The 27910-nt window shown below is 35.0% G+C and overlaps 2 protein-coding genes and 1 long non-coding RNA gene across 4 annotated transcripts; 1 reads left to right on the top strand and 2 right to left on the bottom strand.

Annotated features, from left to right (window-relative positions):
* On the bottom strand, positions 1–24174 carry LOC123318562 (molybdenum cofactor biosynthesis protein 1). 2 transcript variants are annotated; one of them, XM_044905232.1, is made up of 8 exons: positions 24040–24174; positions 23668–23770; positions 23404–23571; positions 23094–23342; positions 12408–12610; positions 12125–12356; positions 4549–4636; positions 1028–1164 (listed from the first exon to the last, which is right to left on the bottom strand). In XM_044905232.1, exons 1-7 carry the CDS (start codon positions 24127–24129, stop codon positions 4581–4583), a joined length of 1101 nt encoding a protein of 366 aa, XP_044761167.1. In that variant the 5' UTR covers positions 24130–24174; the 3' UTR covers positions 1028–1164; positions 4549–4580. The 2 variants fall into 2 exon arrangements, with proteins under 2 accessions (XP_044761166.1, XP_044761167.1); XM_044905231.1 differs by lacking the exon at positions 4549–4636 and having other exon boundaries at positions 1–1164.
* On the top strand, positions 1238–27910 carry LOC123318564. The gene is made up of 4 exons (XR_006538327.1): positions 1238–3001; positions 8618–8622; positions 9755–9758; positions 27900–27910. It is a non-coding gene; the product is annotated as an uncharacterized LOC123318564 (long non-coding RNA).
* Positions 24040–25753, bottom strand: LOC123318563 (TWiK family of potassium channels protein 12). The gene has a single exon (XM_044905233.1). The coding sequence runs from the start codon at positions 25552–25554 to the stop codon at positions 24514–24516; it is 1041 nt and encodes a 346-aa protein (XP_044761168.1). The 5' UTR covers positions 25555–25753; the 3' UTR covers positions 24040–24513.

The raw sequence follows: 27910 nt of genomic DNA on the forward strand, positions 1-27910 counted from the left end.
TTGAAAAGTTACAAAATTTATTCATGAAAAACTATGTATAAAATCTGTTTAAAACTGTAACAATAACAATTTATGTATATACTTGCACCAACAACCACTTATGCTAAAATGCATGGGGACCTTAAATTTACATATTTTTCAACAGTAAAAATAATCAAACGTGGTATAAATATAAATCATTCTAGCAATCAACAAAAAGCATTATACTAAAACAAGATTTCAACAAAAAAATTAACAATTAGCGAAAGGATATAAAATTCAATGAGAACTTTTGGAACGTCAGGTTTGACACCAAAAAAAAAACATAAATGCGGGATCTGGAACGTATTACTCTTAAGTGATCTCAAAATCAATTATCCAAATATCGGGGATGAAAATTATAAATTTATTCGAAGTTTTTTGATCCACTTTTCTAGAATACAACTCACCTTCTTTCGAATAAGAAAACAACAGAAAGTGAAGGGAAAGGAATTAAATCCAAATAAAACCGTGTGAATTCAGCCTTTCAAATACTTCCAACATAGACAGTCTTCTTTCTCAAAACCTCCTTGTAACTTTTAAATTGTATCTCAGTGCCATGGTCCCCACTAGCACCTCCCGTTTTCTTCACCAGATAGACATCGTTGATTTTCATATGTTTACTGACTGCTTTGCACATGTCATAGACTGTCAAAGCCGAAACAGTCACCGCGGTCAAAGCTTCCATCTCCACTCCAGTTTTCCCATCGCAACTCGCAGTAGCTTCTATGATAACGGCGTCGTTTACTTCATCTAGGGTAGCTGTAACATCTATTCTGTTAAGAAAAATATTATGACACAAAGGAATCAATTCTGACGTCTTTTTAGCAGCCATTATACCGGCCAGCTTGGACACACCGATAACGTCGCCTTTCTTAATGTTGTTTTCTTTAATAAGCCTAGTAATTTCAGGTCCCACGTGAATGCTACCTCTAGCAGTAGCTGTTCTGGATGTAATATCCTTTCCCGAGACATCCACCATATTTGCTTCACCTTTCGCATCAACGTGCGTTAGAGATTCGCCTTTTTTGTACGTACTGTACATCCTCCTTAATGACAAGGAGAAGGTAGTTCTCGTTCTAGCCTTCACTTTGTTTATTTTTTGGGAAAGTTTTACACTGCCGATTTCCATGAATTTATTTGGATCTGCAATCTCAAACACAAGCCAATCAATCTTTGAATAAACTAATCAACATAACCACCCAGAGAATGTTGTTAGCTGAAGATTCATGAATTAGACAGATTGATAATGAAAGATTAACCCCTGTACTATATACTTTGATTGGTTAATAAATCGCCGAATGGAAAGATTAAAATCGAGTCAATTTTCAAAATTAAAATTTGAGAATCAATGAGTTTATCGTTTCAACAAATATCAACCTATCAGCTTCCTTTGAATTTATGTGGTTTGTAATTTTCGATAAATCTCAATACACAAGAAATCATTCAACTATGATTATTTGATCGGAAAATCAACGTTAAGTGGAACTTGCAGTTAATCTGTTCAATCAAGAAAACATCACAGTGTTTCCCAAATTTCTTCAAGATTTTGAGAATATAACTTTTTTCGGATTTCAAATAGGCGACTTAAAAACTGTTTCGTTTTGGATTTTCATCGAATATCAATTCGATATTTTCAAGTAAGCATTCATTCGTGAAACAATGCGCTGGAAAGAGCAATCTAGTATTTAGGACGGAAAGTATGAAGCAAGAAATTCTGCCCAAAAAAAATTTATGCGTGATATTTCCTTTGAAGTGTTGCTCTTCAATGGTTTTATGGATTTGTTCCTATTCGTGATTCAACTCGTTTTCAATTGATACCTCCTTGTCTTGTATGTTGGGGTTTTCGGCAAAGAACTTTCTGCCTGAACTATTTTCTGATCTATGCAACCTCCGGTTATACCAGATATATCCTACTACTTTCTAATCGCAAGTAACACACCCAGTATATTTTTATGTATTCTGTTTATCAGTTATTGGGATTCTTATGAAAAAACACCGTGTAATCGTTAGGTCACACTTGTGTGAATATTTCTGCTGGGGAGGTTTTACTTCAGAAAAATGTACAGGATGATTATTAGAAACTCATCAAGTTAGACAAATCGAATTAATCGAAACTAGAGATTTTCAAATTGCGACTTCATTACATATTTCAGACCATTTCAGAAAATAAAGGGGAAGTTACCTGAATCAACCCTATATCTTAAATGAAAACTTTCAGGGTTGTAAAACTAAAGTAAAACGGCAATTTAGCCCTGTTTCGTTAGACTGTCACTTCCGGAAACGACAGAAGTAACTAAAATCAGATGTTCCGTCAAATCATTTTGACATTTCATGAATTTTTTATAGATGTCCAACAATGACAACAAACACCGTATGGAATACAATTCACAAAATGTCAATAGTATATTATTTCTTTAGAAGAAGAGTCACTTTTAATGGCGAGCCTGTGTTTGCCAGCCGAACGTAGTGAAGGCGAGCCATGAAAACTCACTTCTCCTCCGAATGAAACGTGCCTTTTTCCGAACCTTTTGAAATTCATTAATCTGTATATCAACCTTTGGAATAGATTTTTACAATCGTTATAATTGAGTGAATAAAGTAAAATGTGGCTAGTAGTCATATTTAACATACTCTCGATTGTGGCGGTGGAAAAGTAATTCATCGCCGTTGACATAGCAATACTTTTCCTCCCGGCCTAAGCAAGAAAAAAATTCGAAAAAGCCTCTACATAATAAGTGTTCGAAAAAATGTGATCTCCTGTTCTCACTATTTTTTTCATAAGAGTCCCAATAACTCATAAACCGATGAGTTTTCACTCAATGTATGGTATGCTGATGAAATTTCTATCAAATCTTACAATATATTGGGTGTGCCATTTGAAATGAGAAAGAAGTAGTTGCAGAGGTCTGAAAATATCTAAGGGAGAAAATTCATTGTCGAAAACCCCAACAGCAAAAAATGTGATTAGTAATCCATTAACGTCTATTTCTTATTCGTAATCTGTATATATGAGGTTAATAGTATATGTTCTATTCTGTAGAAAAATGAAATTTTTATATTATTAACTTCTCTACGAGACGTGGAGGGTTATTGAGTTCTTGAAATACCAACCCTAACTTTTAGTGCCAGAAAGTTATAGACCTTTTGTTCCTGAATAGGTCAATAAGGCGGTTTTTATCAACCCTTTTTCATCAAAAGAATGAAATGGTTAAACTTTTGAACGTATCATTCTCGTTAGGTACTGATTGATGATTTATCTGAAATGAAATCACAATTACAGAAGTAAATGAACATAATTATAATTCTTTCTTTGGTTCCTTCATTTCTCATCAAATACCACCCTATGAAAAAGGCATGTTCAAAATACATAAAAAAGTAACTGAAACTTTAACCAGTACATCCCTATAATGAGCAAACAAAAACCATCAATGACCGAATCATCCTCAACAACAAAAGATCAAATCATTCAAAAAAACTCAACTACTTAAGGGCCCTCGTATAAGATGAGCATGACAAACTACTCAATACTAGACGAACAGTACCTGTTCAAGCATATTTCATCACAAAATACTAAATTTGGAAGGTATGATTTTATGCGTGACTTTTAACACACTCTTTATATCACTATGTGGCAAAGATCAACCATATAAAAAAGTCAAGCCGAATGGAAAAAAAATCATTTTTTTATATTACTATCACTAAAGAGCTTTACTCTTTTTTTTCTTTAGGAGCTGGTAAATTTTTATTATATTGTCACAGCTTGAAGAAACTATGTATATATTTTTTTGCCAAGTCCCTACTCCGTATTTTTCATCGATAATTTATAATATTAATGATATATATAATTTCCTGAGCTAAGTATTTCAAATTTATTGGTCAACAGTCAAGGATTACTTCATTCTGAGAAAAATTTAAAAAAAATTTAACCTGGCAAATGCTTATTTAAATGGATTGAACTTATATTCATAATTTTATCAATATTAAATCGTACGTTGAAGGAATAATATGTATATCGAAAATTAAGTTTTGAGTTACAAGAAAAATAACGATCATTCATATTTAAGCTAAGCTGAACTGAAAACCGCCATTCTTGAGATCTTTTTATTTGAGTATTATTGGTAATTATCGAATCTGACTGATTGAATTTCTTCAACTACCGTCTGTCGACTAAATTCAGAGAAAAAATATGAATATTCGAAAATTAACTAGATCCTATAATAAACACATTAATATTCAATTTCCGAACTTCGAATGCAACAATAAACAAAACTAAGTGTCTAAATTAAATTTCTATAACCACTCTCTACTCATCCCACACTTCTTTTTTGTTGATATGATGCGCTGAGTCAAGCAAACAAATTAAATTTAGTGCAGCAAAAAGTGAATTCAGTAAAATAAAATTTGCAACGAAGTGCATGCAAATGTATAGGTAGATGCATAAAGGCAGTAATGAATTACATAGGTGATGCGGAAATAAGAATGAGGAGATCTAGGGAAGAAGAGAAGTTATTTTCTGAATATAGTTACCTCCATTATTGAAATGTACACAATTTTTATTTTTAACCGCCTATAAGAATCATCGGTCGATTCTCCATTTGAGACAGTTTCATCATGCCTGTAAAAAAGTACTTAACTGATCTGTGTACTAGTATTTTGAGCACATTTAATATTAGGTCATCTCATTCTAGTACAAGAAAATTCAACATGCGACAAGAAAATTACATAGAGTTTTCAACGGCTCAAGGGAAAATTACGCAAATCATACCACAGGTTCTTCAGTTCGACCCTCTACTCCGTAAAGAATTAAGCATTCAAAATTTCACATGGAATTTTTCAATATTGAAACATTGCAATAATCGTTGAAATATGTCGGTATATCAACAAGAAATGTTCGTCGCTGATTGGCATAGCAAGGCAATGACGACAGGACGGGCAGATCGGTTTCATCCTGGAAAACATTGATTTTAAATCTTCCAGAAATGACCCATGGTAGCGTTGGAAGAAGATAGAATTGTCTTCTATAGTTGTGAAATGAATCAGCTTTTGCAAGTCTGAAGTTTAAATGTTGAAGTTTGTAGACAAAAATTCACTTTCTAGTGGTTTCAACTTTATGTACATAACGGAGAAAACTATGTTCCTGAATAATATGAAAGTTATTAACTTGCAAGAACTCAACAAGAAATAAAACAACGTACAAAAACAGTTCTTGATATCGACAACAATGACCAAACTGCTATATGCAATCGGATATATGATATGTACAGGGGTATTTAACCCGCTTCGACAGTTTTTATTGTGCATTTGTTACAGATAAACATATATGTAGATATCTGTTTTCTTCCAAGAAACTCGGATCCTTCTTCTTCTGTCCCTATGCAATTAGAGCTCCCGTACATGCATTTGGCAACGCACTATTCCTCCCTTCTTATTTTCTTAATCATGTTCCGTAGTAGTAACAGATGAGACTGCCATGAATGAAGACAACTTTTAAAGTAGGTTGGCTATTTGGAACTGAATTAACTGATATTTCATTATGCAGTGTGGAGCCTCATAAAAATGCCAAAGGAAAATAAAAAAATTGTACTTGCAAAGCGAAACTTAAAATTTCGATAAAGCATACAACAAGAGATACGGAAAAAAACAAATATGTTAGTACGGCGCGAAGTACAGAGGCTGTGGTAATTCGACGTAATCCTTCCCAGGGGTTTTACTTACTAGAGATAATTTGCAAAAATTTAGTCCAGTGAACCATGGGTCAAAGATGAATGGTTACTGGGATATGGTTTCTTGACTTCTCCGGAATTATCTCACTTATTAACGAAAACTATTGATTATGTAAAAACTACTTATCTCTCATACTGATTCAATTCTTAAAAGCTGAAGAAAGTGTTCACATTTCAGAAAAAACAATATTTGACACAAACCCAAAACTCGATTAATTGAATGTGAAATTTCCGTGAAATAATATATCTCGTAAAAATCAATGTGAACTTGGCGTACAAACCAAGGGAAAAATTTTTCCAATATGGATATAAGATCCATGTCATAAAAAATTTCACGAAATATAAAAAATAGCCGCTTTATAGACATTTTATGTTTCGTATTACAAATACAATTTTTTATTGTAATTGTAAAGTAATTGTAAAGACCTAAAAGTTGTCGAAGAGTTCAGGTTGAGATTTTGATCAGTTCCTATGTCGAAAAAATTCTTTCAACTTCAACATTATCTTTATAATATTTGAAAATATTATAATTGCTCATTAAGTGAGCTACTGAACTCATTTAAAAAATAATGTAACTGGAAACAAGCAATTAAAGCACTGTTAAATTGGAGTCAGCTTTTAATTACTTTGTTCTGCATCTTTAGAAGGTTTCGAACCGTTTACAAATCACATCAAGTTAAAACTTTACTCTCACTCCATGTAACGTACAATAATTTGTAATAAAGACCCTGTAGTTACGACAATGCAAGGAATAGAAATAGCTTCGTTCCGTCGCCGTGCAATTCTCTGCCGATTTTGGATCAGTGTGGATTTCGAATTTAGTTTTGTAAAATTCAGCCACAGAAATATAGGCGGTATCATAAAGCATATTCCCTCTTCCGAATTCATCGCCAGGGGCCTATTGCAACAAACTACTTTGAAACTTTTCACTTTTCGAATGAAATATGCCGAATTGAAAACAGCAAAGTTAAAATTCAATTAAAACCTAAAAGGCACTTTTATGGAAAAAAATAACATTAGTTCAGCAGTCTTTTTTAGGATCTTGAAGAGTCGCCTAAGGCGGTGAACACATATGAGCGGCCGCGGCCACGATCATGATCACGATCGTGAGACATCCCGACTGAATGCCGCTATATCGCTGAACAGATCGTGATATTATGTGCGGAATATGACATTTGCATGGGACGAGTCTCGATCGTGATCGTGATCGTGGCCGCGGCCGCTCATATGTGTTCACCGCTTAATGTTGGCACTTTGGTTGAAATTAATTTTTAATATAATGACATGACATAAGGTTTGCGGTTTGCTCATGACTCATTCAATTTAAATGTAACGTTCCTATTTTCAATGAGGAGGGCACATTGTAACATTCACTCGTTTGATTCCTAATTTCTCTACTTCTAATTTTACAATCAAGAACAAGCACTTTTCCGTAGAAGACGCATAATGAGAAAAATTCATGCATATTAAAAAACTTCAATAAGGAGGAGAATATCGATAATCAATTCAAAACAAGTGCAATCGGAAAAATTTTGCTGTATGCAAAGCATTAATTATAGTAAGGCAATGCTTCAAAGCTGGAAACCATATTTCATTGGTTAAATTCAAGTAAGAAATGAACGTGCATATGAGATATTGTTCAAATAATATCTACAGAGATATCTAGACATGTTTCTAGACAACTGGCATCATATGGAACATTTTCTAAACTGAAACGCTTGTATCAGAAGGAGAGGAATATTTTGTCCAAGACAGACTATTTCTCATTTCGTATTCTGAGCTAATTTCCTATAAGGCGCCGCACACGAATCTTGAAACTAAAAGCTGAAACGTGAAACACGAAATATAAAATACGAAACAGCTACAGTGGTACACACACCGAAGAAACCAAATTGAAATCAGTTTCGGTTAACAATGGAAACGGCTGAGTGTTCAAGTGATGATATGATTGCTGTGGTACCCACAAAGAGAAATAAATACACGAGTGAAGCGACGATATACTGAGTGCATCCATATGATTGTGTTAATTGAAACATGGTTTCTACGTAAAGTAAAAAGAAATAAGTGATGACACAGAAAAATTCTACTCATTTTATAGATTGTCCTTACATATATTCCTTATATTAGATTATAATGTTGGACCTCATATTTTGAAGAAGGATACGAACTTCAGACTGGTTTAAGGAGTTAAAGTTAATTCATGACCTAACATTATCACAAAGCCACTTGCGTCCACTGCTGGACATAGGCCTCCCTCAATATCACTGCTATCTTGCACGTTCTCTCGCAGCATCCATCCGTCACAATTCTTTTGATATCATCAGTCTCGGTGGACGATATCTACTGCGATATGCTTCTTGAATGGCCTCCATTCAATCATTCTCTTGGTCCACCTGTTATTTTTACTCCTATTTACATGTCCGGCCCAACTCCACTTTACAAATATTTGGTGAAATATGTTATGAAATAAAGAAAAACTTCATTCGAAAATAGCTGCATACTCAAGATCCACATATATTGTTTTTCATTTTCCGTAGAATAATTTACGTTTTCGTCATAAGACGACGCTGATGCAGCAGAAGAATACGGAGATACGGAGGAGCTTCAGTACATAAAGAATGAACATTCTCTGCTTAAACCGTATCTTTTGAGTATCAATCTTTCTCCAATCGGGTAGTAGGCTTTTCAGAAAAAGTAAGTCACTGTCCTCTTCGTCGGATGATTCTTTTTTTATTATATTAATTCGTCAAAGCAGTTGAACATTCTACAGCTGCTTTTTCCCAGTTTTCAGTACCTATTTTGTTTCTTGCATTTCTTGAAGTAGAGTAGTAGGAATTTAATTGATTTATTTCTCATCCACTAATCCGACTTAGGCCTGGTTGTTCAATTCGTGATTAATCCTGGAATAATTTTGACATTTCCTTTCAAATCTGTCACGTTAATCCAGGATTAACTTTAATCTCGGTTTAAACCAGAATTGAACAACCGAGCCTTACTCGTTAAACGATCTGCAGCAACTTCTGTGACTTACGAATAAGTAACGTTGTTTATCGAAGTAAACAACGTTTTTGACCAAAAGTAAGTATTTAAAAAAATTTTTTAAAATTTTCTTTCTAACTTCCCAGATTGCCATTGCGTACGGACCGATCACCTTCTACATCAACACACTTCGAATCGGTTTGGAGGCTCCTTTGCTATATCTTCTCCTTGAAACTTGAAATGAGATATGTTTTATGTTTTAGCACGATTCGTTTCTTCGGTACGTCATTTGGTCTCTGATGTACTGATTCTCATTTGAAACCATACGAGGATATATTGAAAAATTCTTAGCCTACTATAGAACCAAACAAAATTTCAATGTCAAAATATTTTATTACTCAACATATTCTCCTCTTAATTGGATACATTTATTACAGCGTAGCTGCAACGTCTCTAGACCTTTAAAAAAATATTTCTTCTTGCTCTGCAAACCAGACCTCCACAGCTTTTATTACCTCCTCGTTGGAAGAAAATTTACGACCTTTTAAACTTTTTTTCAGTTGAGGAAAAAGATGATAGTCGGATGGAGACAAATCTGGTGAATACGGGGGGTGTTCTAGTAGTTCAAACCACAGTTCAAACAAGAAACGAATTGGAAGAAGTTCGTGGAACCACTATTAGTGAGCCTACAGTGAGGAGAAGAGTCACAGAAGTTGGTTTTAAGGCATATAGGGCAAAAAAAGCACCACAACTCCTGAGACGTCAACGAGTAGCGCGACTAACTTTTGCTCGAGAACACCTAAATTGGAATGATCTCTAGGATAATGTTTTGTTCACGGATAAGAGCCGTTTCTGTGTAAATTAAATAGATGGGAGGGAAAGATTGTATCGTTGTCCAGGAGAACAAAATGAACAATTTAATTTTACTTCTACTGTCTCTTTCGGTGGAGGTTGAATTATGGTGTGGGGTGGCATATGTTTAGGGGCACGCACAGAGTTGGTGGTTATTGATGGCGGCTCTTTAACGGCAGATAGGTACATAAGGAATATTCTGCAAGATTATGTGATACCTTTTGCCCCATTTATCGTGGCAGATTCTCTCTTGATGCAAGACAATGCTCGCCCGCACGCAGCTCGTTGTGTAACTGAATTTTTAAATCAGGTTCAAATACCGACAATGAATTGGCCTGTATCTTCTCCAGACATGAATCCAATTGAATATGTCTGGGACATGCTAGGCAGACAACTCAGGTCAATAATTACAGCTGTTCGAAACTTGGAAGAAGCAAGAACTGCTTTGGTGGAAAAATGGGAGAATTTGCCTCGAAAAATGATCGACAACGTAATCAGAAATATGGAAAAACGAATGGTTGCAGTTATAAGATCTCGTGGAGGAAACACACGTTATTGAAAAAAATGTTCCTTGTGATTATGTGTTACCATTAAATGTATAAGACGACAATAAGTATACAATTAAGTTTTAAACTTTTAGTCTTTAGATTTTAGACAGGCTCCAAATGAACATGAAGCTTTGCAAAACAAATTGAAATCAACTAAACCATTCCTTGAATTTCCCTGTTGAATGATTCTTTTCAAATGTGCCACAAAAAAAAGTTACGAGGAAAAATAATACATTTCATTTCCGTTCCTTTAAATTTGCCGGTGTGTGTATATGTTGTAATTTCATAAAAGGTGTTTCACGATTCTTGTTTCACGTTTCCTTTTTTATGTTTCTTCGATGTGCGGCTTGCCTAAAATATATCGATCTGATTATGTTGATGCGGACGAATACTATTTGCACAATACAAGTAACTACAAGTTGGTGATCGAATTCAAGACCGATGCGTAAGGTTATTACCAGCCATTTTCCAAAAAAAGTCTAGTGAGCGTTCGACCAATCGGACACTTTTTTCTCATGATATCGACTCTTGTGAATGGACTTCTGATTAATTTCTAAGACCCATTATTCTGATGAATACATATAGATGGGTAAGGGATGGTGGCCCAAATTTCTGTGCTACATGCTCTCCGTATCTGAATGTTGGCTTTGTTTTATTTGGTGTCGCTTGAAAAAAATTCATGGTGAAGGGAAAGTGAGCAGTATATAAGAATTAAGACACCTGTACCGAAAATTATTGTAAAATTTTTCGTAGATAATGCGATACTTTTGCGGTTACTCATTATTACGCCTGGATAAACTCTGCTCAGATGCAAATGGTGACCGCTTTGAACAGTTTTTAAATTTTTTTCATGATCGTTTTTCAATTCATTTTCTATCAGGGTGCAGAACTCATAGAAATAAAATATTACAGACTAAAACTCCTAATGAAAGTTACAAGATAATAAGATACGGGCAATCAAAAATGGCTTAAATTCTCATTCCTTCAATGTATGATACGTTGGGGAAATATCTAGTATACTACTTCACAAGTCGAAAACGCTGGTCAAAAAGAGAATTCCGTGAGCAATTAGTTGCTGAAATGTTTAAAATACTCAAAATCATTCGTCAAAGCCAAAACATACTAAATCACTAGGTCGGCCAAAAACAGTGCTACCAGAAGTGGTGTTAAAAGTTTAAAAAAAAAAACGAAAACAACGATTTTTGTTTTTCTATTTGTGGTGAGAGGGCAAAATTTTCTTGGCAAAGAGAAAGTTAGTAGTCAACCAATGGCTTAAAAGTGAAAGGGTCAAACACGTTAATTGAGTTCCGATCATACTTATTTTTTGTCAATGAAATTGAATATTTTTCTTCAACCCGTTAGCCGAAGCCCATCCACTTTTTTTTTCAAATCGGTACAAACATGAGTGTTAATAATATTTGTTAATAATATTTGTTAATAATTTTATTATTTATTTTCAAGTTATTAAATTTAAATTTCTATTGACAAATTGCACTCGCGAGGAGGGGAATTCTTTAAAACACAGTTGATTGACGAAATATCCAATATATCATACATATTTAGTTTAACGAAACGAAGTTCACGCTATACTCGTGAAAAATATTCGAAGAACAGTCTCGAATGTATATATTTTGTTTCTTGATATATGCTAACATCACGTATTCCCAAAACAGTTCCTTAGATTAAATGTTGCTGTATTTGCCATAAAACTGTTAACTGTATCCGACCCCACTGTTCATCTGATATTTGGTTTCGCCTCAATTTCTAACAAAGGGTAATGTCAACAACGCCGAATTCTTAGCTGTAGTTCTCGATTATTCACAAAGAAAACTGAACGGCATGTTGAATACATAAGAGTTTTACCAATTCGTAAGTCATAGGAATGTAGTCATATTAGATCTGAATTCTGCAAAATTTGTATTCGGATACTTCCTCTTAGAACTCTAGTCACGAAAAAACAATTTTAGGACATACTATCTACGTATCCTTAAAAATACATACCGCCATGGTGCTTTTCCTTTCTTCTGACTGCCAAACCAATCATGTTAATAAGATCATCCTCTTTAACGCCACTCCTCAAGGCATCCCTCAATGATACCTCCTTGTTACCGAAAAGACAAACTTTTAAGTTACCATCAGCTGTTATCCTCAGCCTATTGCAAGTTCCACAAAACATGTTCGACATTGAGGTTATGAAACCGACCTGTCCACTGAATCCTGGAACCTTCCAAGCCTAGAATAATTCTCAATAAACGAAACGAAAAGTTGGCTTCAACGTTTTTACCTTGGAAGTATCGTTGGGGCTATTCGAAAGGGGTAAAAAATCAGGCCAAACTGATTTTATTTGGGCCAGCATCACATTGTAGGGTACCATTTTGTCCACTTCCCATTTGTTGCCAGAAAAAGGCATGTATTCGATGAAACGGACATCTAATTTCTTGTGTTCAGTTAACTTGATGAAATCGTAAACCTCATCATCATTGAATCCTATAACATCCAGCAGTTAAAATGGCAAACAGTGCTCAAGAGTAAGGCATGCGAACTGTGACAGAATATTTTATTACATAATTAGAAAATGTCCAATTCATTCTCAGTACAGAAATGCATTCTGACAAAAACTGGAAATAGTAAAGAGGAAAAGCTCTCTGACATTTTGCTCAAGACATTTGACAGTAAGAATCATCATGTTCAAAGGATATTCGATAGGAAATCTCCCTCACACATTACCCGAAGTTCTTCAAAGATATATGAGGTCTTATTTAAGGTTCTGCTGGTCCGATGTACAAACGAGATCTCTTTATGTGTCTGTAATTATGTGTCTATCTGTCAGTCCATAATGCAGCATTCAGTAAAAAAAGTTAGTTGACACATTCACGGACTATCAGTAGATACATATTATAAAATAAAGTCCTCCGCCGCGTCCGTCTCACTGTCTGTTCGCGATTAACTCAAAAGATACTGAACGGATTTCCATGCGGTTTTCATCAATAGATAATTAGTCGTGCTTTTTGTTTGAAGGGTGACGATAATTATTTGAAATTCGATTCAAAGAAGTCAAGAAGTGGTGATATTCCGTCACGACCCGGGACCGAAGAAGTATTCAATTCGGTAAGATGCCACCTCACAATTTCCTCGGTTATTTCGACATTAGACTTGAGCCAAACAGTTCGGGCGTAAATACATAAGAGAAAAACTCGGCCAGGATATCTGCTGATTCTCTAGAACTGCCACTGAGTTCACCAGGTAGGTTTCTGACTAGTGGGACACCTACTGTGTTATTAGAAGAGGATCTGATGTACTTAACTTGTTGTCTTTGGAAAATGCAAAACCATTCTCGAAAAGGGTTATTCATTTTTGAAGCGACGGCGACGTGGAAACGTGATTGAAGAAGTTACGGTGAGTGTTATAGTCCTCCGTCGATCTCAAGTCCAAAGTGCTTTCTTTCTTCCTGTAAGATAAAGACAATTATCATTGATCAAAGGCTTGATGGGGTAGTGCATGATGCATGGTCTCCTTCTTGACCTTTCGAGATCCTTTGACTGTGTCTCCCAAGAAACACTGCTGGGTAAGCTTAAGAATTATGGGCTCTATGACTGTGCCATACAACTTTTTTGACGGATCGTTGGCAGATGGTTTCTGTCGACGAGTCGTGCTCTGGTTTAAGATCCTTGGTCATTGGAGTCCCGCAAGGTTCAGTTTTGGGATCAATATTATTTTTGACATTTTGAGAGTACGTATCGGGTGCGCTGGCTATTCTCTTTGCTGATGATACCACTGCCCTCGTTAAGTCTTCGAAGGCAGAGTTGAGGGCTTTCGAATGGTTTTCTGCTAACAGATTGTCCATAAATGAGTCCAAATCGCACAGTTTGGTTTGAGATCTGTGCCGGAGCGGAAGCTGAGGTCAGCAAAAATGCCTTTGCCCCTACACTACATCAATCCCGAAAATCAATTAATGCCAATCATAACTGGGAACAACTAGCGTTAGACAGGTCACAGTGGAGATCTATGCTATAATGGACTCGAGAATTCAGCGGCGGCCAGATCTGGTTGGTGACTATCCATGCCCGGAGTGTGGAAGGATCTGTAGGTCACGGTTGGGTCTCTTCAGTCACAGGAGAGCACACACTCGCAATTAGCCCCAAGAAATTATAAGTCTGTTCTTTTTTATGTCTTTTTGTAGATTAATTCCCGGTAACGGGATACAGGAATGAATGAATGAATGAACTTTGCCCTTAGAGCTTCGTCATCGACTTTGTCTGTTAAAGCTTTGCGGATGGTTTACTCTGCCTTGGTCGAGTTCCACTTGAGATACTGCGTCACTTTGTGGGGTAATTGCCCCTTGAGAGAATGTATTTTCAGAATTCAGAGAAGAGCAATTCGGTTCCCTGCGGGCCTAGGGAATAGGGAATGTTGTAGAGAAAGCTCCCGACTTTATGTCCATTGGTTTGTACAATAAGTGACCTTCTCACCTGAAATCACTGACGGAGGATAGATTCAAACGTGTTGTTAAAGACAGACTACTTTCCACGGCTTTTTACTCTATTGAGGAGTTTTGTTCTTGTGTTTTCGGAAGGTTTTGCCTCATTTTAATTTAGCTGCATTTGAACGTCATTTTTCCACGGGCAAAGATATTTTGACACCGAAACGAGAAATGAGAACTTCAATATTTTGATGTTCATCAAGGGCAATATGACATTACCTTCATGAACATCGATATGTTGAAGGATGTTGATATTGCAGAACCAGATACCTAGATTTAATGATTTAAATTACATATTCTGATTATACACGTCTTTTATTTTGTTCCTGAACTGTTAATTTCTATAAACCTAATTAACAATTCTTATAAATAGATCTTGAACGCAACAATATAGAAGAGCATTTCTGTCATTTCTGAAATGGTGTTAACGATTAACGTTAACTAAATCATCCCAAAAGTAACGGACGAGAGATTTGTTGGTATATTATATAATTTAAACTTGGACAGTTTTGTTTTTGTCAGTTACATATCACAAGTCATAAAGAAGTTATGTTAAGTTGTATTTCTATGTTTGTAACACAGAGTAGACGAATAAATAAACAGTGTTGCCAATCGGCGGATTTTTATCCGAATTGCGGATTTTTTTAGCTCTCGCGGATTTTTTTCGGATTTAAAAATATTTCGGATATTTTCGGATTTTTTTTATGTTATACAGTTTCAAAGAATTTCTAAAGGAATTGAATTATTCAAATCAATTATTGAGGCTCTTGCCACTAGATGATTGAATAATTCAAATCAATAGTAGAGGCTTCGTGGAATATTCCTATTGGGAACTGAAGAAACCACGTTAAAAAAAAACGCCAAGAACACTACTTAAGGAGTGGAGCAAAAATGTGTGCATGTAATTTGAAATACGACTTTCTCACGAATAGAATATTTTTTTGTAAAGAATTGTACGATCTGCAAAGTTTCTTGAGGTTTACGAAAATGTGCGAGCTTTGACTTCAAATAAAAAACTGTACAAGCGGGATCGATCTGGATTTTTGAAAGAGTATTTGTTTATGTTTAGGTAACGAAATAAATAACGCATTCGGTATTTAGACCTGGTACAAAATTCAGCTACCACTAGGGGCATCATGTTCGCAGCTCAAAAAGAGTAGTGAAGATTTTTCACATTGAAAAAATGATTGGAATATTGAGAATAGAAAATTGTGTTATCTGTTTTCTTAATTATTTAACCGTTCGATGAACGAGCGGATTTTTTTCGGATTAAGTTACAGAAGCATCGGATTTTTTCGGATTTTTTGTCAGATATTTCGGATTATTCCGTAAATTACCATTGGCAACACTGTAAATAAAAAAAATAACCTAAAAAGTGAACACGTTCTTCTCATTGACTCCTAGTAAAAATTATTGAAATATAAAGTAAAAATACAAAAACAAATACCTAAAAACGACAGGTTACGGGTCCAGAACACGCTACATCTGAAAAATAACAGTAATACAAAAATTTTCAACAAAATAAGACAACGTGATCAGCATGGCTCTAGACAATGAAGACATTTCAAGTATCACCAAACTCAAAGACAGCTCCACATTTTCCTTATGGAATTTCGAAATAAAAATTCTCTTCAAAGCGAAACAACTCATGGATGTCATCGATGGAAGTTCCCAAATCAGCACCTGTGGCACCGATGAAACCAAAATAAGTAAATGGAAAGCCAAGGACGCCCTGGCTCAACATGCCATTTTGAGAACTATAGACAAAACAGTAAAATTACATTTAATGAACTACGAATCGTCTAAAGAAATGTATGATGCACTTCTTCGTATATACAAAAAGGACACCAATCAAGAAAAATGTTCTCTCCTACAGGAATTCTATAATTTTAAATATGACAATACCAAAGACATTCATCATAACATCAGTGGAATTCAAAATTTGGTGTTCAAACTGAAAATATTACAAGAAGAAATCTCCGAAAGTATGATTATCTCTAAAATACTAGCTATACTGCCAGAAAAACATCAATATTTCAGCTGTGCATGGGACTCAACCCCCACAAAAGACAAAACCTTGGAAAATCTAATATCTAGACTCTCGGCAGAAGAAGACAAAAATAAAATTAGACAAATAGAAACACCAGTGTCTTTTAAAACAGTACACAAAGGAAAATATGAGCCTATTTGTCATGCATGTGGTAAAAAAGGTCATATAAAGCCACAATGCCCAAGCAACAAGAATCCGGAAAACTCAACAAAACCCTGTACAATATGCAAACTAATGGGTCACATCAGAACAAATCACACTGAACGCACCTGCTACAACAAGGATAAGGCATGTAAGATATGTAAGAAGACTAACCATAAAACAGAAGATTGTTTCTTTGATGAGAAGAATAAATCTAAGAATCAGAAAAATGAAAACTCTGATAAGATTTCATTTCTAACCTGCATGAATGAATCATTCAATACCGAAACACAAGAGATAGAAATGATCGTAGATAGTGGATGCAACAAAATGATGATTAAAGAAGAAAACATCATATCAAACATGAAGAAATGCACAGATAATGTAATGATAGCCAAGAAAGGGGAAACAATACCAATTGAAGGATATGGAAAAATTTACTGTGATACTTGCACCCTAAATGAAGTTTATTATGTTCCACAACTGTCAAGAAATCTGTTATCGGTTAATGTTGTCACTCAAGCTCAAGGCGCAGCATATTTTGATAATGAAAAAGTATATATTTTAAAAACTAATATTGAAATTCCAGAAAATCTCATTGCGATAGAAGGAAGGAAGACTGAAAATGGTCTATATGTAGTGAAAATGAAGAAAACAGATAACAATGCACTTATTACCGAGGACTCAACACAAACCTTAGACTGGCATAAAAAACTAGGACACCTTAGTTATGGACAAATGGAAAAAATTACAGAACTATGTGATGGTGCTTCATTCAAGATAGATACAAGCAGGAAAATGGATTGCATAATATGTGCCAAAGCAAAACAAGTAAGACTACCTTTTAAGACCATCAGAGAAAGAGCAAATCATCCTATGCAAATTATACATACTGATATAGGTGGACCTATTGACCCACCAACATTTGATAATAAGAACTACTTTTTAGTATTTTTAGATGACTACACTCATTTTTGTAAAGTGTATCTCTTGGAAACAAAAACAGCCCATGAAGTTTTTCAAAATATACAAAGATTTATTCATGAGGGTGAAGCACATTTCAACTTGAAAGTAAGCAAATTGAGAATGGACAATGGAGGTGAATATCAGAATAATCTTCTTTCTGAATGGTGCAAAAGCAAAGGTATCATACAAGATTTCACAATACCACATACTCCTCAACTCAATGGTAAGAGTGAAAGAATGATGTTGACTTTATTGAACAAAGCAAGAGCACTAATATTTGAAGCTAATTGTAACAAAGAAATGTGGGGAGAAGCAGTGCTTACTGCTGCGTATCTAACAAATAGATGTCCTACCAAAGGAGTAGAATGTACACCATATGAAAAATGGTTCAATAGAAAACCGAATCTGAACAATTTGAAAATATTTGGACAAAAAGTCTATGCCAAAATACTGAAACCTTTGAAGAAACTTGATAGCAGAAGTCAAGAAGCAATGTTTGTTGGTTATGCCCCTAATGGATATCGATTATGGGATCAAGAAGATGGAAAAATATTTATTGGCAGAGATGTAATCTTCACAGACAAATACTACATGAATACTGTACCAAAATTGGATGAATTGATTAAAATCAATTTTTATGAGGAGGAAGACATAGGAACTCCAGAATGGGAGGAAAATGCAGAAAACCAAGAAAATGGGGGAGAAGAAAATGACTCCAACCAAGAAAATGGGGGAGAAGAAAATGATTCCAATCAAGAACAAATACAAGATAATGAAGAAAGTACACAGAATGAAAGCAGAAGACCAAGAAGAGAAATAAAGTTACCATGGAAATACAACGACTTTGTCACGAATTTTGATGAAATTGAAGGGGAAGCACTTCTTACATATGAGGAAGCTATAAACAAAAATGAATGGAAAATTGCAATACAAGAAGAAAAAGATTCAATAATGAAGAACAAAACTTGGGTTTATGTTCCGGAAGATCAAGCAAAGGGTAAGGAGATTCTAAAATCAAGATGGATTTTCAAAGTAAAGGACAGTGGAAAATATAAGGCGAGACTGGTGGCTAAAGGATGCTCGCAGAACAGAAATTCCATGGATCTTGAAGACATATATAGCCCAGTAGTAGATGCTACATCTCTAAGACTACTGTTTGCAATTGCCGCTAAAAGGAATTGGAGTATACAAACACTAGATGTTAAGACTGCATTTTTGTACGGAGAATTGGAAGAACCAGTTTATATGAGAGTACCAGAAGGATTTGGTCAAAAAGGAATGGTATGCCTTTTGAACAAGTCCTTATATGGTTTAAGACAAGCACCATGTAAATGGAATAAAAGATTTACCTCTGCTCTTAAAGAAATTAATATGATTCAATTAAAATCAGATCAATGCATATTTAAATCTGAAGAAGGTGATATGTATTTAGCTATTCATGTGGATGATGGCATCGTGGTTGGGCGGAATGAAGTCCGGATTAAGCAGTTACAGGATAAATCATATCTTGGGTATGGATATAAAAAGAGTAAAAGATGGATTAATAATAAACCAAGAAAATTATGTCGATAAAGTGCTGAGAAGATTCAACATGCAAGATTCGAAACCAATGAAGACTCCGATTACACAAGATGTTTACAATATTGATGATGAAGATGAACAAAACGAAGCTGATTCATCTTTAAACTATAGAGAAGGGATTGGAAGCTTATTATATCTATCCTGTAAATCACGCCCTGATTTGAGTTTCGCTGTAAATTACGAGAGTCGATCTACAGAAAATCCAAAGAAGAAAGATTATGTAAATCTGAAAAGAACTCTAAGATACCTAAGAGGAACAGTTTCAGCTGGAATTCTATACAGAAGTAACTCTGATGAGAATGGAGATGAGGAAGTTCTTCATCTAGTAGCATATTGTGACTCAGATTTTGCAGGAGATGTTCAAACAAGAAATGAAGAAGACATTCAAGAAATAAGAAGAAAAAGCACTTCAGGACATGTCATAACACTGTTTGGAAGTCCAATATCTTGGTCATCGAGAAGGCAAACAATTGTTGCACAATCAACTATGGAAGCAGAACTTATTGCTGCCTGCGAGTGCACCAAAGAATTAAAATATCTCATTGAATTGTTAAAGGAACTGACTGGAGAAGAAGTTAAGGCTACATTATATATTGATAACCAAAGCACTATCAAGTTGATGAAGGCAGGAAGAATGAAAAGAAGTAAACATATAGAAGTTAAATACTTCTTTGTCAAGGATGAATACTACAAAAATCTTTTCAAAATGATATATATACCATCAGATCAAAATGTAAGTGACATTTTCACAAAACCCTTGCCTATCAGTAAATTTGAAAAATTCACCAGGGAGTTATTAGTCGTTTAAATGTTTCAAATATGAAAAATTTTGCTGTATATTAGAAAATATTTTTTTTTATGTTGGAATACTTTGCACAAATAAACTGCCCTACGTTTATGGGGGAGTGTTGGTATATTATATAATTTAAACTTGGACAGTTTTGTTTTTGTCAGTTACATATCACAAGTCATAAAGAAGTTATGTTAAGTTGTATTTCTATGTTTGTAACACAGAGTAGACGAATAAATAAAAAAAATAACCTAAAAAGTGAACACGTTCTTCTCATTGACTCCTAGTAAAAATTATTGAAATATAAAGTAAAAATACAAAAACAAATACCTAAAAACGACAAGATTAACGAAGTTAATTAATTGATTAACGGTACCCAGCTATACCTTCACCAGAAAAATAAACATTTTCAGATCTCCTCTATCGTTTGATGGATGTCCGCTGCAGACCGTAGACCATGTGAGGGACATGATTCTGAATTCTAAGCTTACTTTTAGTCTTCATGTCGATAACCTTGTTACGAAAAGTTTTAAAATGCTTGGCTCCATTTTACGTGTCACGAAAGAATTCACAAACAGCTCAGCTCTGAGAACCTCATATTTTTCTCTCGTGAGAAGTAATTTGGAATATGCAACACCCATCTGGTCACCCTCTTATCACAAGTAGGTTGATAAGATCGAGAGAGTGCGGAAAAAATTCATTAGAAATTTGAATTATAGGTGACGAACACCGTTCCCGGTGTTCATCCCAGTATAGAGATAATTTAATTTACTAGGATATACTCAGACTTCAGCGGAGGAGAGATCTCTTTGATTGTCTTTTTCTGTTTAGGACTCTCAATAACTGTGTGTGTACCCACCTTTAAATTTTATCACTTTTAACATACCACAGTATTCTGATCGTCGAAGGTGAAGTTGCTCTTTTACATTCCGAGGTCTAGAACAAATGTGAGATACCATTCGTTATTCCTTAGAGTGATGCGCTCTTACAATTGGCACATAAGTTCAATATATATTTTCAATGTGACAATGGATCATTCGAGATATTTGAAATCTTCGTATGATTCAGAATTTTAGGTAGTAATGTATTTAATGTATTTAATTTTGTGAACCTTATTATTCTGAATCCTGTTGAGGTTCCTGTTCTGTTAAATAAATAAAGACTTTTCTGTCAATTGGTATCGAAATGAGATATTTCATAAAATCGTTAATGTTACTAAATAATGAGAAAAACTCGGCAATCCTGAAATATTTTTAGGAAGATGTTATCGATGTCGACCCAGTCGTGATGCGTGTATTCAATTTTGTGTGAACCATGCAGTGATGTGTTTGTGTAAATATTTGCACACAACACGATATTTTTTACCGTCCTCTCTATAAATTGAGTAGTCAGGAATATGGATTATTTATGGATTACAGACTTCGAGACTCTAGGCGAACGCCAAGATTCGCTCATAAAAATTATAGAGAGTTTATGGATCTGTGCGAAAAATCTGAGTTCAGATAATTTGGACAGCAGATTGTATGTTTGTATAGATGAGATGCCAGATGTGGTTCACTCAGTTTTTTTAGAGCAGTTTGGTTGTCACTGGTGAAGAGGTGACAATGGTGTAGGGACTTGATATATTCAATAGTGAGTTCATTTGTGATTATTATAAATAAACTCTATTCTATTCCTTTCTCCAGTTCTTACTGAATTCAAATTTTCAATTTGTGTTTTGAGATCAATGACAAACATGTTTAGGTGAAATTGTTGTTTTTAAAGTGTTATCATATACATGCCTTTTACGTAGGGTAATAATTAATAAATTATCTGAAATAAAAAACTCATTTACAAAGATAAATGACCCCATAAAAGAGGCATGTACAAAAACATCCATCAAAAATACATCAAAATACATAAAGAAGTGAAAATTTGAATTCAATCTGTTACCATTTCATACCTATGAAAAAGGATTGATAAAAAACCCATCTATGAACAAATCATCCCCAGAAACCCCCGATCCTGAATTGAAGATGAGAAGTTGCGTAGTTTGAAATAAAATTAATGTAATCTAGAAGCCAAAATTGATACAAGTTCAATTTTTTTCACTGAGCTTTTTGGTTCTGAAGAATAACCGAATATTTCAAGCTTTTCATGCTGCGTGTCATATGGACTCTAGTTTCAAAAGTCATCTCTGTAGCTGAGGATATGGAAATAAAATTTTTGGCAATAATTTTTTCAGCTAACTTAGGCCCAGTTGTACAGTTCAAGTGCAATCTGAGTTTAAGTTTGAACACAGGTCAAATTTGACAATAATTTTGAGTAGTTGAACAAGGTTTTATGTTGAACCGGGAATGAATTTGAACTGTACAACCAGGCCTTAAATTGTTTTTACTCAGTCAAATTATAGAAATATAAAACATTGAAAACTGAGTTGAAATGTTGAAAATGATTTTTCACCTCGCTCACATCGAAAACTTCAGAGGGGTAGCTTTTGATGCTAGGGGATGAACTTAGGGAAGTGAATAAGTAATATTAAAAGAATAATAATAAGGGAAGATAAAAAGTCATCAAACTACATCCCTGTACAACAGAAAAAATTGTTGAGTTTTAAAGGTTATAGAAGAATCAATTGTGGTAATTTAGCTGGGATGCTTTTTATGAACTCATGTTGTCAAGGTGATGACAAAGAATAGCACTGTAATCCACAGATAATTAGTTACAAAAATCAGATAAATCCCTTTTTTGGCAATGAATGTTTCAACTCAAACACTTAGGTAATTCTAGACTACAGAAATTAACAGGAACTCTTGCACCTATAATAATTTTGTGTTGTTTTTAGTTAATATAGTACGAGTTTACATCATACACTTTGTACGAAACTACTGATTCAGTCTATGCTAATAACCTCTTTGCAATTGACCGAAACCAAAAGTACATCACATAACAGAATGACAAAAAAATACTTATTACATCTTACCTCTCATGACAACACAATTTATTTTGACGGGATCATATCCTAACTGAAGAGCCAAGTCGATGCCCATTAAAACTCTTTCCATTCCTTTCCTCCTTGTAATATTTTCATATTTTTTTCCATCTAAAGTATCTAAGCTTATATTCAAACCATCAAGTCCTGCTTTTTGTAACTCTACCAGCTTTTTGGTTAACACAACCCCATTGGTTGTTAGAGATACACTCTCTAATCCTTTAATTTGTTTAAGATTATCTATAAGGAAAAAGGATTAATATTTCATGAGATATCTTCTGCAAACTAATGAGAAACTCACAGATAATATCTACTAGATCTTTTCTTGTTGTGGGTTCACCTCCAGTCAATCTTATCTTCTGAACACCTTGGTCTACAAATAACTTGGCAAGATAAATTACTTCATCGGCTGTGAGCAATTTTGATTTTTCTGTTAAATTGACACCTTCTTCTGGCATGCAATATTGACCTTGAAATTAAATAATAGTAACTGGTTCACCTTCTTCAATAGAACGACAAACATAATGAGCATGATGTAATTTGAGAGATTAACAATTTGACTCACATCTTAGGTTGCATTTTTCTGTTAGGGAGATTCGAAGGTATGTATGATGTCGTCCAAAGGTATCTGTTAAAGGATTATTATCCAGAAAAACCTCATCTTGTTTCTAAAAGAAAACAAAACTTTTTCACGAGCACACAATACAAGATGTTAACGAGGTTATAAATATTGCAAATAGGTATAATTCGTTCCTAGTAGACATCAATATTATGGTTCGTGACATCATCAACTAGTTAATTCATTAATTTTATTCCAACTAAGTAATCATTCTTCAAAATACAACGCTTTATTACTTCTGTTGTGGATATTTTTCAATTCGGAATGCAATTTTAATACAACATTAGAAAACTGAGTACAAGTGTAATATCATCTTACCTGTTCAATTTTGAAATTTCCTTTGAATCTCTTTGGGCCAATTCTCCGCAAACGGCTAAAAGAAGTAAGCAAACCTTTCCACCCAAACATAACTCTTTCAAATTTGAATTTCTCAGGTACAGAAATCACCGAAAATTTCAGTAAGACTGCATACCGCAATATCGAGGAAAATAATGATGAATGATGAAATTTAATTCAAATTTAAAAACAACAACGCACGCACTTCGTAGTAGTTAGTTTGAAACTGACATCCGTTTAATTCCGATTGTCAGATTTATCAGATGATTTCAAGGTCGAAGGTCAATTCCAAATTGAGGAAAATGGTACACCAATTTAAAACTCACCGGAATGAAAATAAATTGGAAATGAAACATTCGTTGAGTTTTTTGAGAAATATGAGAAAGGAACTTTTTCATTCACAGTCTTAGGTTGACGGAAATCAATGGGAATTATATTGTTTAAAACGTTTAATATTCACTTATAATACATCATTTCCACTTTTTTCTTCCTCTTAAAGCAGGAGTTGATTTTATTTTGAGTGTCTTTGAGGCACTGATGGAAGTCCTCGCTCAATTCTTTGACCTTGATCTTTACTTCTTCGCTCATTAAATGATAACACATAGCTACTAACCCTTGACCGAAAAACATGTAAAAATAGTTCATTACAAGTCTGAGCTGACTTCCAGTTTTCGTAGACAAATTACCCGGCACCAAATCACCAAAACCAAGCTTGCACAAACTTGTTATGCAGAAGTAACTGCTATCTAAAAAGCTCCACTTTTCCCACTGCGCAAACATGATGGTACCGAACATAATGTAACCGCTGATAACCCACAAACAAGCGGTGGATGGTACTAAGATTCTTTTTGGGGGGTAGCTTTCGTCTTGGGGTGAGCTACACTTAACGAACCATACATACACCCATTTGAAAATTCCCGCTAAGCCCTTACCGACGTTGAGGAAGTACAAGACGTATAGGGGAATACCGAACACCGCGTAAACAACAGTGCAAACTTTTCCCCATACGGTTCTTGGAGCGATGTCGCCGTATCCTATCATAGTCATGGCACTTAAAGAAAACATTAGAGCTGCTGGAAACGTCCACAAACTTTTCAGCTTTCGCCCATTGTAGTTGTGTTTGATCAAGACAACCAAATGCTTCTGGTACTCTTCCAGAACTTTGTTAGAATCGTAGATGAATGCAGTCTTGTTGAATACATTGTGGAAACTCGCCACCAACCAAAGTTTCTGCGAACATTCGTTTTTCAAAGCTTGAGCTTTGTAGTAATTCGTATCCTTTCCTTTAAGCTCGATCTTCATGAAACACACGGCCCCAATCAGGGTATAACCGACGATAAGTCCAATGACACCAACTTGGGAACACATAAACGCCACGGTCTTTCGACAGCAGTCCTTGATTTTGGTCTTTGTGTCAACATCGCTACTCAACGAGTACCTGCTGTTGCTGCTTGCTCTACTTCTCACGGAAGAACGGTAGTAAGAACGTCGATCCATATTCTACACTGACGAAGAATATCTCGGGAGCTAGTATGTTTCTTATTCTCATTTCGGATGGGAAATGTTAATTCCACAGTCTTCGACTTGGATAGATGCCAAGCTTATTTGTGTTGGGTGCATTTACTAGAATTTAAAATAGACGGACTTATCGATATCGACCTGTTTTTACGATTTCAAACTGATGGTCTGTTGAGAGGTGTAACGGTTCAGTGGATATACATAGTGTAGGTACACTATGTGGACAAGCCATGATAAGAAAGCTTTGAAATATGCTGGTTACATCATTCGAATATTCCATTCTCCTTTCGAAGAGGTGAAAAAGAATATGTATAGTGCAAAACTATGCTGGGCATCTATCTATAACATGCCATCTTACTATCAATTTCTCATGTTTTTCCTATTCAGCAATCAGGGTCGACCAGATGCAAAGGCGGAAGGGTTGCTTGCATATTGCAAACTGAAAATTTCCTTTCATAAAAGAGCTTATAGAGTTGAATTCAAGTGCATCGTTGATATTATGCTATTGGAATAAATTGAACTAAACGAGAATGTGCATATAATGTGAGCTCAGGTTCATCATATTATCACTATTTATCCATTATGTTGATTTAATAGAAAGAAAATGAGTACATTTGGAATGAAATAAAATTATATAATATAAATATTGTTTATTTTAGTATTGTTTATGTGACAAATGTTCAAAATTCAGCAGTACCTAACAGTTTAACAAAATGTAATATATTATTCTCTTAACCCGTTTGCAATTTGCAACAGCCCAGAATTCTCTAGAAAATTTACTCGAGAATTCATGCGCAGTGAATTCTTTACGGTTACATACGCACTTTCGGTAGAATTCTCTGTTCAGTTGCATACAAAATAATCTCTGCCGTTTTCTTACCAAAATTTGGTAGAGAATTCTCGGCTGTTACAAACGGGCTTTACACACATTTTGTGAATGCACACAAAACTGAGGAAAACTCCAACAAAGGCTTTGCTAGATCGTGGGATCAATCTTCTTCTCTTCAAACAACAAGCAACAGCAATGTCCGTCCATCCAAACCAGAATCAAAACCCAAAGACATCATTTCAGACATAAAGCCACCCGAATCGTCACATTATCAGCCTACACGGTTTTTAGGTCGCTCGTCGCTCCGCCTTAATATTTTCGTTCGAACAACATTCTGCTAGTCTTCAAGCAATCTCCATACCAAAACATGATAATCTATTCCACAGATATTCAAGCGATCGACGGCCAACAGTTCTGAAGAAACTGTTCTCGTCTTCTGAGGTGTAATACACCTGGTCTGATAGTTGTTTTCCACATAATTTAATTGCAGTCTCTTCTCATATTTTGTAGTCACACACACCTCAGAAAAAAGAGTTGCTTCACATCACATGGGTGTGTTCATAAACTTACTCCGAGAGTAGAGTATGAGTACGGTCATGCTCAAAGAGCATACTCTGAGGAACTAAAAGTACGTTTGTTAACGCTTCGGGTAATCAGAGCTTACTCAGAGCTTGCTCTGAGTAAGTTTGTGAACGCAACCCTATACATATAAGCTATCCGAAGCATAATTTCCCGTCCTACCAAGTATTGGTTTCAGCAACCCTTTGTGCATTCTCTCGAATCTCATAATGTAACATGCAGGTTGTGTCTCAACGGTTACCGGTCCTAACCTTTTGAGGCGTTGTCCGGTGTGCCACAGGCAGTCATCTGGGCCCATTATTGTTTATTCTCTATATTAATAAAAAATTAAATCATAAACTCTTTTGAATAGTGTTTTTTCTTGCTATATGCAGACGAATCAAAAGTTTACCGTCGTGTGAAAAACTTGGCCGACTGCGACTGCCTTAAAATTCAGGAAGATTTTGATAGATTCGAAAGCCATAGTCTTTTTCTGAACTTGACAAAAGTCTAAGAATCTCGTACACCAAATGCAAAAATTGTATTGAATACACCTCCAATATCAATAATCACGATTTGAAGCCGGTTTCTGAGGTGAAGGATTTAGGAGTTTTGAAATTAGAAACTTACATTCAAACCGCATATCGAAAAAGCTGTGAACGACTGTAACAAACTTTTCGGTTCCATAATGAGAACCAGTCATGTTTTTCGGGAGAGGTTTCTTTTTAATGTCTATTTTGGGTACATTGACAGTAAACTCTGATTTGCTTCAGTTGTCTGGAATCCCCATTATCAGGTTCATATTGATAGAGGATAGAAAGCGAGTTCAGAGGAGATTTCTCAGGTTCTTGCATATAAGTCTCAAAGTTCCATTGAAAATAGAGACTATATCCTCCATTGATGCGAAAGCATGGGATAAAGACACTGCAGGGTGGAGACCATTGCGGT

This window comes from Coccinella septempunctata, chromosome 8 (assembly GCF_907165205.1).
Source record: "Coccinella septempunctata chromosome 8, icCocSept1.1, whole genome shotgun sequence".
Taxonomy (NCBI): Eukaryota; Metazoa; Arthropoda; class Insecta; order Coleoptera; family Coccinellidae; genus Coccinella; species Coccinella septempunctata.